The sequence below is a fragment of the Pungitius pungitius genome, chromosome 19 (genome assembly GCF_949316345.1).
Source record: "Pungitius pungitius chromosome 19, fPunPun2.1, whole genome shotgun sequence".
Classification (NCBI taxonomy): domain Eukaryota; kingdom Metazoa; phylum Chordata; class Actinopteri; order Perciformes; family Gasterosteidae; genus Pungitius; species Pungitius pungitius.
The window spans coordinates 15,895,725-15,914,191 of record NC_084918.1 but is presented as its reverse complement, the minus strand read 5'-3'; the positions used below and the strand labels follow the sequence as shown (position 1 = coordinate 15,914,191).

Here is an 18,467-nt window from a genome sequence, read left to right as displayed (position 1 = left end):
GTATCGAACCGTGTTAACGTGATTGCATTAACAAATAACTTGGTCGCAATGGGTGCTGTTGTGTAGTCCGTTGACCGTGGTGTCGATATTGATATAGACGAATTTCCCTTCGGGGTCGAGTTTGTGTATGATCGGGCGTCGTAAAATCGATCCTTAACAGGTTGACGGGGTGGTGAGTACAAAGCTGCGAATTTGGCAAACACCACTATTTGTCCTTCGGGATCCAATTTGTGTATGATCACACGTCGTAAAACTGAGCCTGATCAGGTTGACGTGTTGGGTGACTACAAAATTGCGAATTTGTACCAAAAGAAACGTGATAAATATTAACTGTCTGTACTTATGACTGGGGATGAGTCCGCCGTGACGGTTCCGGTGGCAAAAGATGGAACTGACGCTGGGCAATAACTCACAAGTTTGGGTCGGTGTATCATCCGCAGTCACAAGGTCTAGTAGAAAGACCGAACCAAACAATCAAGGCCAAACTCACAAAGAGGTGTGCGGTAAACAAAATTACATAGGTAGAGGCTCTTCCCCTGGTCCTGATGCCGATGAAGTCATCACCAGAGGGGAGGACTCACCTCTCACCCCATAAACTGGCAGAATGATGCCAGGCTGACCCAGAGATGGAGGTCATATGCCACCTCTGGATGTGTTAGAAATAGAAATGAGTCAATATGTGAAGGCACTAAACTCTCCCACTGAAGCTCTCTCCCAGGTTGTTCGAGCCCAGGCAATCGATCTGGTGAATCCAGAGCCACCACAGGTGAAAATAGGTGACTGGGTCAGGGTCCGAGTCCACAAGAGAAAGTGGGCGGACCCCAGGTGGACTGGACCGTACAGAGTGAGGAAAGTTACGTCACACTCGGTCCAGGTCAGAGCTAAATCAGGTGCTCGCTGGCACCACCTGACACAGGGTGCCCCAGCACCGGCCCCTGAAACGCTGGGAGAAACCAGACAAAATTTGGAAGTGAAACAAACACACACACCGCCGCCTGCAATGAAGAAACGCTTTCTGCACTAACTGCATGTACACTCACACACATCCGAGCAGCAACAAGCTCACATGGACAACACAAAGCCAGTTGAAGCACCACAAAAGCTTTCACTCAAACACACATATAAGAGTTCAGGAAAATCATTTGAAATTATGCCCACCACTATGGGGAGAGTGCAAGAGAAACGTTAATTATCTTTCATTTTTAATTGAAAAAAGGGGCTACACATTCTGTAACACAACAAAAGTATTTTCCAGGTCAGAAATTGAGTGGCAGACGTGTCTTCTCTTTTTCTAACATAATTGGTTCTTCGAGTCGGATCTGAAGAACTCTTTTTCCTCTCAAGGTTGGACCTGAAACTGTGCACAGGGAGTCTATGACTCTTCTCAAAGTCCTCTGCCCTGGTCCGTTACAGGATTAGTTTGGTTTTGTGAGGCCAGGATTCACTTGAGTTGGAGGAGAGTGACGACATCCGTTTTACTAGCAAACCTGGACTGGTGTTTTTATTATTATTTGTTTTTGAATCCCTAAAAGCCAACTTTTCTTTACTCTGAGCTACTGAAACAAATACGAATGAAAGTTCCGGTTAGCAATAAAACAAAAGCAGGTTCCTATTCTATCTTAATCAGTCCATGGAAATTAGTTTAGATAAATGCGTTAATAGAAAATAGATGTGATAATATAATATAGAATGGGGTCGTTCCCCAGCAGCAAAAGATGGAAGTTATTAAAGCAAAAGATGATGATGGGTGGTGAAAAAGGAAGTTGGAAGATTCAGAAAGTTGATGATGGAAATGTTACGCATTTAAGGAAATGGGTTTTTATGGTGAAGAGGCGCAGGAGCGCAAGGAGGAAGTAAGAGGAGACAGTGAAAAGTGAATAACAAGACATAATTTGTGATTAATTCTCCTGATTTGGTTTTTCCTTTTAAGAAGTGATATACGGGAGGTGGTGGATCCCTCTTCAACGGACAACAGGTTGTATGCAAACACAAACACACAGTCATAGACAGATGGGGAACAGGAGAGAAGTAAAGTTAATTAATTAATTTGAATAATGGAGGAGGTGAAGTAATACTTTTGCGTGATGCCAGAAGTACGCAGATCTGTTATTTTAAACTCAGGATGAACGAAAAAGAAAAATTTGATAAAATGTCACTATTATTGTGAGACTACATACAAACACCAGCACACAGGATATGTGTGTGCAATTAGGGATCATAGATCTAAATAAAAGGTTTACAAACGAGACAACAATTGGGGTTATCGAAGAATTGTTTAGTTAATCTGATTCGGCAAAATTAATGAAAGCTGTTGGGATGAAGTAGGAGTGACTGAAAAAGTTATTTCTATATATTCCGAGCGCACTTTGTATTAAGCGCCCTTTCATTGCTGTTGCTAGACAGATTGAAACAGGTCCGTGCACGTATGACTGCAGGACTGAATACTCCTGTCACAAATAAACATTGTCATATTGCTTTGATTAAAGTCTCAAGTCTGGTCCTTGCTTTGCGCTCACGACACACGTGAGAGCCCCGCGGGTAGTCAGACTGACTGACACTACTCACCTGTCACTCACAGGTGGGTGTAGCGGGCTTTTGGTGGATAATAAAGTAACTGTTGTTCACAACAACGGGTTCTGTGGGGGTCTGTGCGGGTTCTGTGGGCGTCTGTGCGTGAAACTCGGCCGGTGTCTGCTCCATATTCCGGTAAAACGAGCTGCTGGAACCAGAGGTTTCTACAGGGAGGTCTGGTGGAGAGAGGCTCTCAGTGTACGTCCCTTCTTCTCACATTATGAAGGGATGAGGACAGACGTGTTTATTGTCGTTAGACAGGTTTAATCAAGACTTGAACTCATAAGGAGACACCGCTCTGCGGCTGCAGTACCGGCAGCGGCCGCGGTGGCGCTGTTTCACCACAAGTCTGAATAGTGTGTATAATGAGCCTAGAAAGTCATAAAGAAATGATTTAATATCCTAAAGATAACAGATAAATAAGGATAAAATGAAAATGAGGAACGCTTTACGAATTTGCGTGTCATCCTTGCACCACCCGGGGCTCGTTCTTCTCTGTTTCAATGTTTCAATTCCATTGCAATGTTTCAATTCCCAAGAGCCAATCGGAGAGCTCAAATCGCTGTTTCAATTTCCAACAACCTATCACGCTCTCCATCCAATCGGATGCTCCATTTGTTTCAATTTCGACTTCTCGAGCCGCCATCTTGGATCCTCGCTACCGAGCGCTCATAGTTTTAAAACTACACGGCAGATATATCTCTGTTAGAGATATTGAATGTATTGTACATCTTTTACATTGTTGATTCTGTACACATGACATCCATTGCAGTCTGTCCATCCCGGGAGAGGGATCCCTCCTCTGACGTTCTCCCTAAGGTTTCTTCCCTTTTTCCCATTGAAGGGTTTTTTCATATTTTGGGGAGTTTTTCCTGTGCCGATGTGAGGGTTTCGGGACAGAGGATGTTGCATGTGTACAGACTGTAAAGCCCTCTGAGGCAAATTTGTAATTTGCGATTTTGGGCTATACAAAATAAAATGAATTGAATTGAATTGAATATAACGACGTAAGTACAACAATGTCAGTGATATAGTGCTAATGAATCTGTGTTTAATTTTAGTGTTAGCAGGGGTACTAATACTAAATAAATGTGGCAGTTCGCCCACAATAAATCTGCTATCGGGTCTGCGTAATAGATGCTTGCTACGGCTGTGACGTCACAGACGTCACTTTTGCAACGATATATAGTTATTATCAGTAACTTTTATTTAATTCGGTGAATGAAACCCGTTCTAAAAACGCGTCTTGGAGCTAACAGATTCGTCTCTGCGTGTTTCGGGTCGTTTATTGATGACGGCGTTTACGTGACAGGCAGCGCTTTAGCATCGGTGCTGCGTCACACGTTTACTATAGCACTTATTATCAAGTTATACTTTATTACAACGTGTAGCGGCGTGTTTTAATCAAACGTCATTTGACAGTCCAGTAGAATTGTGACATTCGTCATTCATGTGGACTAATAATTAAACAGGGTGTGCATATATATCAGACAGACACACACAAGGTTGGCTCTGATAGAAAGATTTTAATGAGAAGAGGGAATGCAGTAATATAACTGATGTCACGGGTGTTAGTGTCCCTTGTCATGTCTTCTGTCTGCCGTATTCAATCAAAAATGTCCTTTTGTTTAGATGGAACACCCTACTTTTAGAAAGGCCCAAGCCCTTTACAGGGCAAAGAAGCCAGAGGAGGTGGACTCAGAGGCCTGGGCTCAAGTCGAGGGCGGTGACCCCGCCAACGCCGCCCTGGTCCTGAGCCGGTGGAAGGTGCAGTTCGGTCAGTACCGGGGCAGAACCTTCCACTGGCTCCTGGAGAACGACGTGGGTTACAGCGTCAATCTGGTCTCCTCCCACCAGAAGGAGCGCGAGAGGACGGAGGCTCAGTCCCCGCTGATGGCTAACAAGGTGAAGTCCTTCACTTTCAGACAGTTACAAGTAGAGAAATTGTGGAATTTGATCTCACTTCGTAACCTCACAGGACGCCTTCGTCCCCTACTGGTCAGCCTACCCTGACTTTGTGGAGGCAGTCAGGTTCCAGCGGGCATTTGAGGAGGTGCAGGCAAAGTCCCTCCAGCCCGGTCAGGAGGGACAGGCCCTTGTTGGCTTCAAGTTCGAGTCCCTGGAGAGTCTGTACGATTCTACGGACAAGAAAAAGATCATAACTTTAATATTATTATTACCACGTTGCTGTGGCGACCATCATATGACTGTTTGTTTGATTTGTGCAGCTTTGTCAAATACCTGCGGAAGACGTCACCAGCTCCAGGGACGCAGATGGAGAACGCCGTCCAGTACGTCCGTAGCAGAGACAGAGGACCACAGCTGCTGCTGCTGCTGCATCCACCTCCTCCAGCTCCTCCAGCAGCAGTCTCTCCATCGGCCGCAAGCCAGAGAGTCACGAGTGCATCACAGTACGTGTTCCTCAAGAGGTGCTATTTGTGACGTTGTCTCATTTTGAATGTCCTTGTGTGTCATTTATTGTGTGTCATAATAGGCCTCTTGGTTCAGCGCTCACGGCTTTTGTCTCTGGGCGGCGTTCTCTATCGGCAGTGGAGATGCAGGCCCAGGTTAAGAAGCTGCTGGCCCCTAGGCCTGCATCTACAGGTCAGTCCAGCCTCAGTCATTTACTGACGGTCCAGTTGATCTACCCTCCTGTGTTCCTGGTTTATCTTCTGTCATCATGTGTCTGCAGCCTCCTACTTGAGCCCCTTCAGACCAGCTCTGGCCTCCCTTCCTTCCTTCTGGGTTTGATTTGAACGTTGATTATTTGGACGTTGATTATTTGCGATTAACCAGGAGTACTTTGGTTGTCAAATAAATATAACAATAATAAATCTTCAAAAATAGAACTGCCTAATTGTGCCTGCTGAGCAACAGGAAGGGCGGCTATTCAGTGACTTGTTCCAACCACGAGGCTTTACTTACCGTCTGCTGGTGTTGTTGCAGCAAACTCTGTTGGACGTACAAGAGGTCCTTTGGGTCGACATCAACAGGTGTCATGGATCTAAATTCCCTTGCATTTTCCTGTGAAGAGGGCAGAAATTAAATGTACAGTATTTCTTAACACCATAAGTCTGTTACTTCCGAGTAATCAATAAAGACTATAAACCGGACACAAACCTCTAATTGTGGATATTTTTCGAACAGTTCCACCGTCGAGGTTATGCCGTCAAGTCGTTTATTTTGAATTAGTAACGGCATTTTCCTACGCTCCGGTTTACGGGTTTCTTCCTCTTCTGACCCAGGATCGCAGCATCTGACACAACGCTACCAACCGTCAAAAGGCACGCATGCGCACAACAATAGTATTCCCTATTCGTACTATTCGTAAGTGCAAAGTTGTGCGCAGTGTCCGTACCCGAAAGCAGGCTACGCAGAAATACTGGTTGGATTTACGTAGCGTTCGACTTTACCAAAGCGGACAGGCAGGAGTGGGAGGTGAGAGTAGTTTCGCAAACGTTGTGTGACGCATTCAACATTTGTTTACCGAATATACGTATCGGTGCGTAGTTATCGACCGATAAAGACGTTTTGCAATCGTAAATAATATTTTCGAACAGGGCACAACATAAGCGGACCAGTAGAAAACGTTATAAACGCTTTGCTACGTTACAAATATCGCAGAGAATTTTTACTTTGTTTCGTCAACATGAGAGGGGGATCCTCCTTTGGCGACCGTGGACAGACAGTTAACGTTACAAGTGTGTTGTTCTTATGTGGAAATATAACATGGTATACTATAGCATTCGTTGCATAATGTGTCGCTAGACGTCACAAGCAGTTCGGTCCAATTTCGAAAAAATGCAACACTTAACGTAAAGTAGTGCGGCTGAAACCTCCACAAGGCCTCTTCTCCACCGTGGCGCGTTCACGGTGGACGTGGGTCTGGGTTCATGTTGTGTCAGCAACGTCTGCTGGCTGGACAAATGTTTACCATCAGAGATGAGTTATTGTCTTCGACATAATGGATGTGGAAAATACGGTTTACAGTATATTTTCAGGCCACCTTTGTCATAATGATGAAATATATGGAACAAACGAGCAGACGAACATAGTCCCATTAAGTAGGTTTTACAATTTCTTTGACGTTTGTATATTTAAGTTTAGACATTTTGATAGTGTTGTTGCCTCCGACTCTCCTGCTTCGGAGCTTGTGTCGTAATATGAACCAGTGCAAGGTGAAGAAAATGTGTCGGCGCTTGGTTCGTTCGCTGCTGATCACGTGATCAGTGACGTGACCGCTTCGATTCGATTCAAATGGGTGCGAAACAGGGTTCAGGCTTGTCTGTCTGATGCAGTCAAAGTCAGTGTTGTTGTAAATAGCAAAGAGCAAATTTACAATGGAGCCTTGTGGCAAAGAGAGGTCGCCCCGAGATGTGGGAGCCCTTCAGTTTGATTTCCTCTAACATGGTTGGCAATAGGCAAGCCAAGTCTGTCACTTGTATTGTGAAATTATTAATTAATTATGGATATTATATCTCAATAAAAATAATTTCATGCCCCATTCCATGTGTCCACAGGCACCTCAATAGCCTGTCATAACAAACCTGTACAATCACTGCCCCTTCCTCTGTAAATCACTTCCCACATTCCAGATAAGTCTCTATGACTGCCATGAACTGCACATCTTCTATTAATTATTTTGCTTGTATGATCACAAACATACATGCACAAAGAAAGACACACAGATAAGTGTTTGTTCTACTTCTTCCCAATGTACACAGAATTGAAAAACACAAACAAGGACACAATTCAAACCTGAAAAACAATAGTTTTATTCATATAGGAATCCATGTATTTATTAGATGATTTATTGGTTCAACCTTTCATAATCATGTTCAACCCACAGAGACTGGGCCAAAATATACTGGTAGGCTATTGGAAACATGCACTACAAGTTTCCAACAGCAGATGTCAGCATAGAGTTTGTGATGCATTGAATGAATGAACCTTTTTCCGATACAATTGGCTGGAAAGCTTCACTGGTTCAGAAAGCTTCACTTTGCCATCACTACATTTTGACTCATGAACCGGACTTAATCAACTTAAAAGGCAAATTAGTATATCTAGGCGTATATGTGGAGCTCAATGGAGTAATATTTATATCTTAAGAGCCATTTTGTTTTGTTAACCTCCCACCACTTGGGGGCGCAGGGCCGCTGTCAATGAAGACCGTGTAAGGGTTGCTCGACGTTGAATGCCATACTTAATAGTATTACATTACGTTCATTGTGAATGAAGACAAATAACGTGATTGGTTTTCAGTTAATGATGAGAGAACAAATACATTACGTACAATACATTAAATGCATTGTTGACACAGCAACTGTTGACCAGTCGATTGGCCATTGTTCTGATCTCTTTGCCCCTCTCTCAGGCCACGGTTTGGGGCTATGAACAGTCTCAGTGGACCCTCACCGATGAAGTTTGGTAATCCAGGTGAGCGTCTCCACAAGAAGAAGTGGAACCTAGATGAGCTTCCCAAATTTGAGAAGAACTTCTATGCTGAACACGCTGAGGTCCAACACATGAGTCAGGTAAATTGTTATATTCCTCGGGCTTACTCACTAACATTAATATATCAAAACAAACACAGAAAGTAATAAATTGCATTCTTATTACCCTCATTTACAATTGGTTTGATGACATCCTCATTTGTTTTGTTATTTTTTTAATTACAGACAATATTTATATACCAGTATACCAATAATACATTTAATCCTCTTGTTGAAGTACCATCATAACTAATATAATGTCTACTCATAATCATATTTTACCTTTCCTCTTTCTCTTTTAAATATCCAGCTTGACATGGAAGAGTTTCGCAGAAAGAAGGAGATCACGGTCAGAGGCACAGGCTGCCCAAAGGCGATCCCTGCTTTTCACCAGGCGCAGTTTCCTCTAAAAAAAACGATCTTGTCTGTAAGGTCATTTGTCTAGTTGTCATGTCATGTCATGTCATGTCATTTAGCTGCAGTGCTTGAGAAGATATGGACTGAGAAGATGCACTTATGCTCTTAGTCATTGGGCTTTTTGTAATGTCCAAAAGGTAGAGACTCAATTAAAAGTCCAGAGTGGAAGTGTCTTGTTGATTGTCTCCCTCCTTCTTCTGGCAGAGCATGTGACGGATGTGCTGGTGCAGCAGAACTTCAGTCTCAGGGCTTCCCCGTGGCCCTGAGTGGCAGGGACATGGTGGGGATCGCACAGACTGGCTCCGTAAAGACACTGGCTGTAAGGCTATCATCATGCGTTACGATGTCATTTGGTTATAAAAAGCTTACTTGCATAGCACATTGTGCATTTAAACGTAACATTAAAATGAATAACTAATAATAATTCTTTTTTCTGTTTGACTGTAGGTGTGGAGATATGTATCGCCACACCTGGTCGTCTTATTGACTTCCTGGAGAGTGGCAAAACTAACCTGCGGCGCTGCACCTACCTGGTGCTGGACGAGGCTGACCGCATGCTGGACATGGGCTTTGAGCCACAGATTCACAAGATAGTTGAACAAATCAGGGTAGGCTCAGTCAGCTTTAGACAACTGTTAATATGGTCATCATGACTTAGTCATTTGGAAGTATTCTAAGTTAAACCAGTTGCATGCTCTTTCTCTTTGTTTTAGCCTGATAGACAGACTCTGATGTGGAGCGCAACTTGGCCGAAGGATGTTCGCAAGCTGGCCGAGGACTTCCTGAAGGACCACGTCCAGATCAACGTTGGCGCTCTAGAGCTCAGCGCCAACCACAACATCCTGCAGATAGTTGATGTCTGCATGGACAATGAAAAGGACCATAAGTAAGTTTGTTATGTCATGAATATCTCATTAGCTGCTGAAATAGTGTGAGAGAACACAAGCTCGTCATTTCTCACAGTTGAAACTGAGCGTGAGGCCACTGATGTGCTATGATCCTCTCTTCTCCCTGTCTGCAGACTTTTTCAGTTGATGGAGGAAATAATGGCTGAGAAAGAAAACAAAACTATCATCTTTGTGGAGACAAAGAAGCGTTGTGATGATCTTACCAAGAGGATGAGGCGGGAAGAGTGAGAAATGACTGCCTGCATAGCTGGATGTCCTTTGTACTAGGGTGAATTATCAATAATATTTGATAGACCTAAGCTAATCAGTCTAATCATCCCACTTCATTGTGTTTTTTGTTTTGTTCAGATGGCCAGCTATGTGTATCCATGGAGACAAGAGCTAGCCAGAAAGAGACTGGGTGCTCATTGGTAAGAGTAACTGGAACACAATGATAATACTGTCCGCTGTTTACATGTAATCTCCCAGTCCACGCTGGTCTTCATTTGTCATCTCTGTTGAGCAAGTGGAAAATACAGACGAGTCACACGAGTGTGTGTGTGAAGGACTTCCTTGTCTAATTCCTTCTAATATTTTTGTTTCAATCCTACAGAATGTCGCAGCGGTAAAAATCCGATACTGATTGCTACCGATGTGGCCTCTCGTGGTCTGGGTATGTCTGCTCACACACACAGTTAAAGCTGCAGAATCTATCACACTATTGTCTGTTAGCTCATCCTTCGATGCTTTTTCCTGTAAACTATATGTTTTTTCCTATAAATAATATTTAGTGTATTAAACACTAATGGACTAACCCAAGAAAACAACCGCCACAGTTAATCGTGTACGGTACAACTGCAACTTTTTTTTTTTTTTACCAAGAGGTGAGTACAGATGAGACAAGCTCTAACTGTCCGGAAATACGATTGGCTAAAGACATTCTCAGCGTTAATATTTCATTATTTAATTGAATTATTGAGGTGATACGATGACAGTTCGCTACTTCTTATAATGGGTATCACACTAGGGATGTTGTATCATCTGTACGGGGATCTATTTTGTTGGCAGGATAGATGTGAGAAGGGGGGATGAGTGAAGTGTCTTTGACTTGTTCTTTTTTCCCCTCTTCTCCTCTCAGGGTTTGGCAGCACACGGCAGCTGTAACAGTCTGCGCTGCTGCCCCTTCCCCGTCAGTCACATTAAAGTAGAAGCTCGGCTAGTTTTAGAGGGATTAAAGCCCTCTTGTTCCTCTTGGGTAACTAAGATCTCCCTGCCCAGTATTGTCAGAGTTTTAAATCCAACGAGCCATCCTCGGGAGAAGCCTGAGGTGTCTGCCCTTCGGTCCGTCCCAAAAAGCAGACGGACAGGGGCGAGAGAGTTAGATGGGCTCGTCTGGATCCAGTCCTGGCCAGGGTCTGAGGAGGGTCCTGCCATGCAGCGCGAGGCGTGTCGACGACAGTGTTTATATTCCTCGTCAAATGAAGTTGTTGAGGTGAACATGTAGGGCGTAGGGCGCCCGCTTGTCATTCACTCCCCGATCCGAGACCCGGCGCGGGACGTGGCTGTCAGTGTGCTCCTCCACCGGCCACGCCCCCTTTTACGTAGGAAAAAAACCCGGTCGAAGGTCGGAGTGAAGCTAGGACCCTGCGGCAGCGAACACGGAGGTTCAACCCGAGCTCAAGAGTGCGACACAAGGCAGACATTGCGTAAAGGGACCTTTATTCGGTTGAAAACCGCCAGGGAACGAAACTGTCACAATGGCGGCTGTTTTCAAGTGTTTCATCTTGAGTGATGTGCATTCACGATAGTCACGGCAAGTTCAATAGTTTCACTGAATGATTTAAGCACCTTGTAATTTCCTAAACAACACAACTGAGGAAAATGTCTTGGGCAGTATGTTTTTATTAAAACAATAAAAAAAAACACATTATACAATCATATTTAGTTGTGTTTGATAAGAATCCACATAGTCCCCTTCAGAGTAATATACACAGTTACACATGTGGTTATACAGCGGTAAGTAAAGGATCATAATCAGGATCATAATCAATCAGGAATTCATTAGGAAAGTGTTTATGGCAAATTAAATTAAATTCGTATTTAAAATGTTTAAAATTTTTCACCCTGTAAATATACATTGTGCATACAGTTCCGTAGCATATCTTTAAGTTTACTTTTAGATTGTAATACCTCCCAGAAAAAACCCCATTTAAAATTTGCTTAGGATAGGCCAGGTTGGATTTCCTGGGAACACAGTAATTGACCACATTATACCGACAAAAGAACATAAAAGACAAACAAGTTAAGTTTGAATTGTTCAAGTTCCATGACTGTACTGAACAAAACACAGACACTGGGTAGATGGGTCACAGTGTATCCATGGAGCTCTGAGGCAAAAACCTCCCAGTTCCATGGCAAGGCTCCAGTGAGAGATATGAGTCGACAACTAGACAGCCCTCTTCCAGTCCCCATTCGCGGTCCTGTGGTAGAACTGTGGCTGACCCCCGGGGAACAGCTTGTCAGAGTCGTGGTGATCTAAGATGAACTGGAAGGTGGCTCTCAGGTCAGCGACGAAGTTCGGTGGCTCGGCCTTCGGGGAGGTAGACAGTTTCTGGAAGGGGAGAGAACTTTTACACTCAGGACCGCCGCTTGACACTCACGCTTTCTGAGACTTAACGAATGAAGCGTAAAAATTAGTGATGTATAAAAAAAAAGATGAGGCAAACTGTCTTTTTAGGAGTAACTACTTTCAGATTCCTTTACCTCTAGAATTGTCTCATCATCTTGTTTCAACCAGTAGCGACTGTCAGCTATCACCTTTTTAGACCACTTGCAAGGGCCGATTTGAACAAGCTCTCGACTTGAGTCATACGTGTTGGCCATCTGCAAGAGGAAGCAAATCGCTTTAATTTGTTTACAGACCTTTACATTGGGATTGTGTCCTTTTTAATTTAATGAATAATTACCAAAGAAATTACTTGTTTTCTTATAAAACACAGTTAAACATGTGACTATGCTTTCTGTGGATGCATGCACAATGAAAAGCCATGTTGTATATCTACCTGGCCCTTATTGAATCTCCTTGCTGATCGCAGCTCCTTTGCAGGTCCTTTATAAGTGAATGTCGGACGGAACACTTTCCCTGTTCTGACATTTACACCTGTGCAGAAACAGACACTTACAATATATTACAGGTCACATGAAAGCCTTTCCCTCACTTTGTAGCATATCCATGACTTACTTATTCCATATACTATAGGCCGATGAGTTCCATCAACAACAACGTCATTCATTTCTACAAACACAGAACAGAAGGGTAAGCTGGATGAAGGTGTAACTGCTAGAGTACTTGTAAAAAAACAATAAATAAGAATCAAAGTTACCTGTGATGCAACATGTTTCCAAATGAATATCCTCTTTCATTTCCTGGAACGCTGCTGCAAAGTAACAAAGGGTATTTTTTACGTGGTGCAATGCTCAACAGCTGCCAGCATTATCTTTAAAAAAAAGACAGATAATTTGTAAAACTATACTTAGTATGTCATGGCTGAGTTTAGCGGATATTTTTTTATCATCCTTGAATCCACCAGAAAGATGAAGCTCAAGTCTGCAATTGGAAAGCAAAGGAAAGGAAGTCTTCATCCAAATAAATGTTCCCTTTTTTTTAGCGTATTTACTTGTGTAATCCCTACCTTCCCTCCTTACTGATGTCACTCAGTGACATCACAGCTTTCACAATGAGCGGGACATCAGACTGGGTGCTGTAACCATCGCAATGAGCGAGGCAAACAGCTCCACTTCCTAAGAAATAATAAAACATTGCAGGCATTAAACATGTCATTCCTAACTGCATACACAGTCAGAATAAGACAAACAGCATGAATAGAATTAAATGAATGTTACCGGTGTGTCGCAGCACAACCAAATGGCAGGTGGTGGCATCCTCAGATCCAATCACTGAAACGCTGCCTGATGGGTACGACAAAAGGCACGCTTTATCTTTTTGATCCTGAATCGTTAACCTAGCGTACTATCTCGCCTTCAGTTATAAACAAACAAATGTTGTGATCCTAAATTTCAAATCAAACACTGCAATACCGAAAAAAGTCAAAATATGTGTTATAGCGGAACGGCGCATACAAGATAAAGAGGGAGCGTGTGTGCATCATTATTTTATAATTATTTGTATTATATGCTAAAATACCAAAGATATGGCGGCGTGATCACGGAATCATCCAACCAGAGTCTGTGCATACTGCCGTGCATGGGAAAATAACAACAAAATTAATTTCAGGGTGGGGGGGGGGGGGGGGGGGGGGGCCCTGTTATAATAGTAGGGGAAACACTGAACCCATTATCCTTCCGTGCTGTCATATTGCACACCTGCAACCTTCCTAGAGTGCTCAGAAGTACAAGGTGTTCAGTGCTAAGAGACATGGCCATGGTGAGGAAGGCTGAAAACCGACACTGAACAGGACGCACGAGTTGAAAAAGCAAGGCTGGGTCATATTGAGAACTTGTGGGCCGTGCTCGAACTGTAGATTTACGGTGAAGGAACACACACACACACACACACACACACACACACACACACACACACACACACACACACACACACACACACACACACACACACACACACACACACACACACACACACACACACACACACACACACACACACACACACACACACACACACACACACACACACACACACACACATACATACATACATACATACATACATACATACATACATACATACATACATACATACATACATACATACATACATACATACATACATACATACATACATACATACATACATACATACATATATATATCTCAATGGTTTATTATGTTGCATCATTGCGCACACCAATGGTTGCCCAAAAATTGAGAAAGCCAAAACCAGTTTCTCTTCCGGGTTTGATTTAAACGTTGATTATTTAGACGTTGATTATTTAAACGTTGATTATTTGCGATTGACCAGGAGCACTTGTCAAATAAATATAACAATAATAAATCTTCAAAAATAGAACTGCCTAATTGTGCCTGCTGAGCAACAGGAAGGGCGGCTATTCAGTGACTTGTTCCAACCACGAGGCTTTACTTACCGTCTGCTGGTGTTGTTGCAGCAAACTCTCTTTGTTGGACGTACAAGAGGTCCTTTGGGTCGACATCAACAGGTGTCATGGATCTAAATTCCCTTGCATTTTCCTGTGAAGAGGGCAGAAATTAAATGTATTTCTTAACACCATAAGTCTGTTACTTCCGAGTAATCAATAAAGACTATAAACCGGACACAAACCTCTAATAGTGGATATTTTTCGAACAGTTCCGCCGTCGAGGTTATGCCGTCAAGTCGTTTATTTTGAATTAGTAACGGCATTTTCCTACGCTCCTGTTATGACCTTGGTCATTTGTGTACTGCCGTGTGCCCTGTGAATTTCCTTTTTGGGTTTTTTCCTTGGTTTGTATTTTTCTCTATGTAGATCGGGGTGTGCCACCGCCATGTGCTGATTGGCCGAAGATCCTCACCGGGCCCTGGTTGGCTGCAGCGGGACTCCTGGGAGATAAAAGGAGCCAAGATGGCGATGAAATGCGCCTCTATGTTAGGTATTACGGTAAATGGGTCTGTACAGCCAAAAGGCACTGATCATGATTTGAAGTGTCTTTTTTCAATCTTTGAACTGTCTATAAATAAATAAATGTAAAGAAACAAGCCGGGTAACACTCTTCTGACACTTGATCCTATTTTAAGTTGACCTACTCTATTAACATGTACATTTTTCAAATTTTACTGTGTACATTTTGAGATAACTGAAGGTAAAGTTAATAATTTTGCCATTATATTCATCTCTTTAAATCAGATAGAAGCCGGGTAACACTCTTTTGACACTTGATCCTATTTCAGGTTCACCTCCTCTATTAACGTATACATTTAAAAAAAATATTACTGTGTAGTTTTTGAGATAACCAATGGCAAAGTTAGATCCTATTTCACGTCCTCTATCAATATGTAAAGATACATTAAATATTACTGTTTACTTTTTGAGATAACTGAAGGCAAAGTTAGTACTTTTGCCATTATATTCGTATTTTTCTCAATCTTTGAACTGTCTTTAAATCAGATACAAGCCGGGTAACACACTTTTGACACTTGATCCTGGTTCATGTTGACCCCCTCTATTACCATGTACATTTACATAAAACATTACTCTGTACGTTTTGAGAAAATTGAAGGCAAAGTTAGTAATATTGCCATTATATTCGTCTTTTTCTCAATATTTGAATTCTCTTTAAATCAGATAGCAGCCGGGTAACACTCTTTTGACACTTGATCCTGCTTCATGTTGACCTCCTCTATCCCCATGTAAAGTTGCATAAAATTTGATTTTGTAGCTTATGAGCACAGGTGAAATCAGTAAGAATGACATGTTATTCGTCATTTCCCTTCCCTCTATGCCCATGTATATTTCCATAAACCTTTACTGTACAGTTTGAAATAAGAGAAAGTCACTGCAGTTGGTACTTTGTCCCCTTCAGTGCAGACCACAGGATGTACGATCCAGGGGCCCCTATCAGGCCATTATTCCTCCTCGGTTGGATGTAGCTGCCGGTGGACTTTTGTTTTTGTACTGACCGCGTTATGCGTGTTCCGGTTACGAAAGGAGTTGCTCCCACGGGGGTCCATGGGTGGGACCCTCCTCTATCGCTCCAGCAGTTCTGGGGCTGCACCTCATTTGACTTTGACCTCAGATCAGACAAGCTAACCCTCTGAATTGAAGCATCTTACTAAGTGCAGGAAAGGAAACTTACAAGGTTACCCGCAGTAGCGGCAAGCGAAGAGGAAAGAGTCCAGTGCCAAATTGCGGTTCCACGTGGGACCGCTCAGCCTGCACATCAGATTGAGGCAGAGCCCATAGATGGCAGGAGGCCGTAACAACCTTTCTTGAAGTCGGGTTGTTTGGACAACAAACCATAAGTGGGTGGTGAACTCCATCAAAGGCTAAATACTAGCACAAGACTGATAGTGAACAAGTACCGTAAACCTCTATGGCAGACTGTAACCTTCCGGAATCAGGAAACGTTTATTGTCATAATATGTTGGACATACATGGAAATTGTCTTGGCGGTTGGTGCATGACAGAAGACAGTACAATAATGATGACATAGGGCAAATGAGATAAAAATAAAATAAAAGTATAATAAAATATATGCTATGGGTTAGTATGCTAAAAACTAAAGCTATGGGTTAGTAAGTTAGAGGAGATAAGATAAAATTAGAAATAAAAATAGATTATAGATTAAGTGCACCAGCTAAACAAGTGACGAGTGACAAGTCAAAGTGACAAAGTGAATGAATGAACATGGGAGTCAGAGTCAGTCAGGGGGGGCCCCGGCCTCTGTTGATGAGCCCGACTGCTGAAGGGAAGAAACTGTTCGTGTGTCGGGAGGTCTAAGGCCTGATGGACCTCAGCCTCCTGCCGGATGGAAGGGGCACAAACAGTCCATGTCCGGGGTGGGAGGGGTCGGCTACAATCTTTCTGGCCCGCTTTAAAGACCTGGAAGCGAACAAGTCCTGGAGAGACGGAAGATTGCAGCCAATCACCCTCTCTGCAGAGCGGATGACACGCTGCAGCCTGCCCTTGTCCTTGGCTGTGGCTGCAGCGTACCACACGGTGATGGAGGAGCAGAGGATGGACTCGATGATGGCCGTGTAGAAGTGCACCATCATCGTCTGAGGCAGGTTGAATTTCTTCAGCTGCCTCAGGAAGAACGTCCTCTGCTGAGCCTTTTTGGTGATGGAGCTGATGTTCAGCTCCCACTTGAGGTCCTGGGTGATGATGGAGCCCAGGAAACGGAAGGAGTCCACAGTGGTGACGGGGGAGTCACATAAGGTGAGGGGGGAAGATGGGGCTGTATTCCTCCTGAAGTCCACGACCATCTCCACTGTCTTCATTGAACCGGTGCTGATGGACCGAGAGGCTGAGACGTGTTTCCCCAGCTTCACGTGCTGCTTCCTGTCGGACAGGAAGTCAGTGATCCACTTGCAGGTGGAGGTGGGCACGTGCAGCTGGGAGAGTTTGTCCTGCAGCAGAGACGGGATGATGGTGTTTAAGGCAGAGCTGAAGTCCACAAACAGGATCCTGGCGTAGGTTCCTGGGGAGTCCAGATGCTGGAGGATGAAGTGGAGGGCCATGTTGACAGCATCGTCTACAGACCTGTTGGCTCTGTAGGCGAACTGCAAGGGTCCAGGAGAGGGTCGGTGAGGGACTTAAGGTGGGACAAGACTTGCCGTTTAAAGGACTTCATGACAGAGATGCTCACGAGTCCCAAAGCTCGAGTCCGAGTCGAGTCTGAAGTCTTTCGAGGACGAGTCGGAAGTCACCGTGTGTGCGACTCGAGTCGCACTCGAGTCCGAGTCTCAAACTCGAGTCCCCATCTCTTATCAACGTCCCTTTTACCGTAAAAAAAACATACCAACAACGTTTTACTCCTCCTTTACTCTTTACTTAATGTTTTTTTGTGGTTTTTCCCATAAAATGAAAATACGAAGCGTAGCCGCTAAACCGGAAGTACGTAGATTTTCACAGTAAGAATCGACGCAACCGTCTGTAATGACAGCGGTTACCAGGGTAACAAGAGGAGAAAAGTTCATTAACGGATATAAATAAATAATCCTGGTCCGACGGGATGTGTTAGCAGCAGTAGTTGACTACACTCGCTGCTCTTGTCCACGTATTGTTTTGCTTCAGTGAGCAGAGCAGAGACAGTTTAAGGAGATCGCAGAGTTAACGGACCGCCGCTGGAACGCATACGTCCCGACGTCAGCGAACCGTTGGTCGGACCGCCAGCGGCCCCCCGCCTCCCGGTCAGCGCCACCCAGCAGCGACCGGTGCATTCGACATCTTTCTCGTGTGTGGCCGCGCGTGCGCAGCCAGCAATATCTGTCAATGTACGTGTTACGTAGGCAGGTAACGGAGGGAGCGATATAGCGAGCTCATGAGATTTTTCCTAAAATTAAACATTGTTCACGAGTCCCAAAGCTCGAGTCCGAGTCGAGTCTGAAGTCACGCGTGTGTGC

General features: G+C 43.8%; 1 protein-coding gene and 1 pseudogene across 1 annotated transcript; one reads left to right on the top strand and one right to left on the bottom strand.

Annotated features, from left to right (window-relative positions):
- The first annotated feature begins 7,951 nt into the window (after positions 1-7,951).
- Positions 7,952-10,257, top strand: LOC134107521 (probable ATP-dependent RNA helicase DDX17; annotated as a pseudogene).
- Positions 10,258-11,062: 805 nt separating this feature from the next.
- Positions 11,063-14,840, bottom strand: LOC119217744 (protein N-terminal asparagine amidohydrolase-like). Its single transcript, XM_062559075.1, has 10 exons — positions 14,688-14,840; positions 14,494-14,596; positions 13,274-13,339; positions 13,063-13,171; positions 12,904-12,977; positions 12,754-12,807; positions 12,612-12,665; positions 12,433-12,530; positions 12,134-12,253; positions 11,063-11,981 (listed from the first exon to the last, which is right to left on the bottom strand). Exons 1-10 carry the CDS (start codon positions 14,766-14,768, stop codon positions 11,817-11,819), a joined length of 924 nt encoding a protein of 307 aa, XP_062415059.1. The 5' UTR covers positions 14,769-14,840; the 3' UTR covers positions 11,063-11,816.
- Between the last annotated feature and the right edge of the window lie 3,627 nt (positions 14,841-18,467).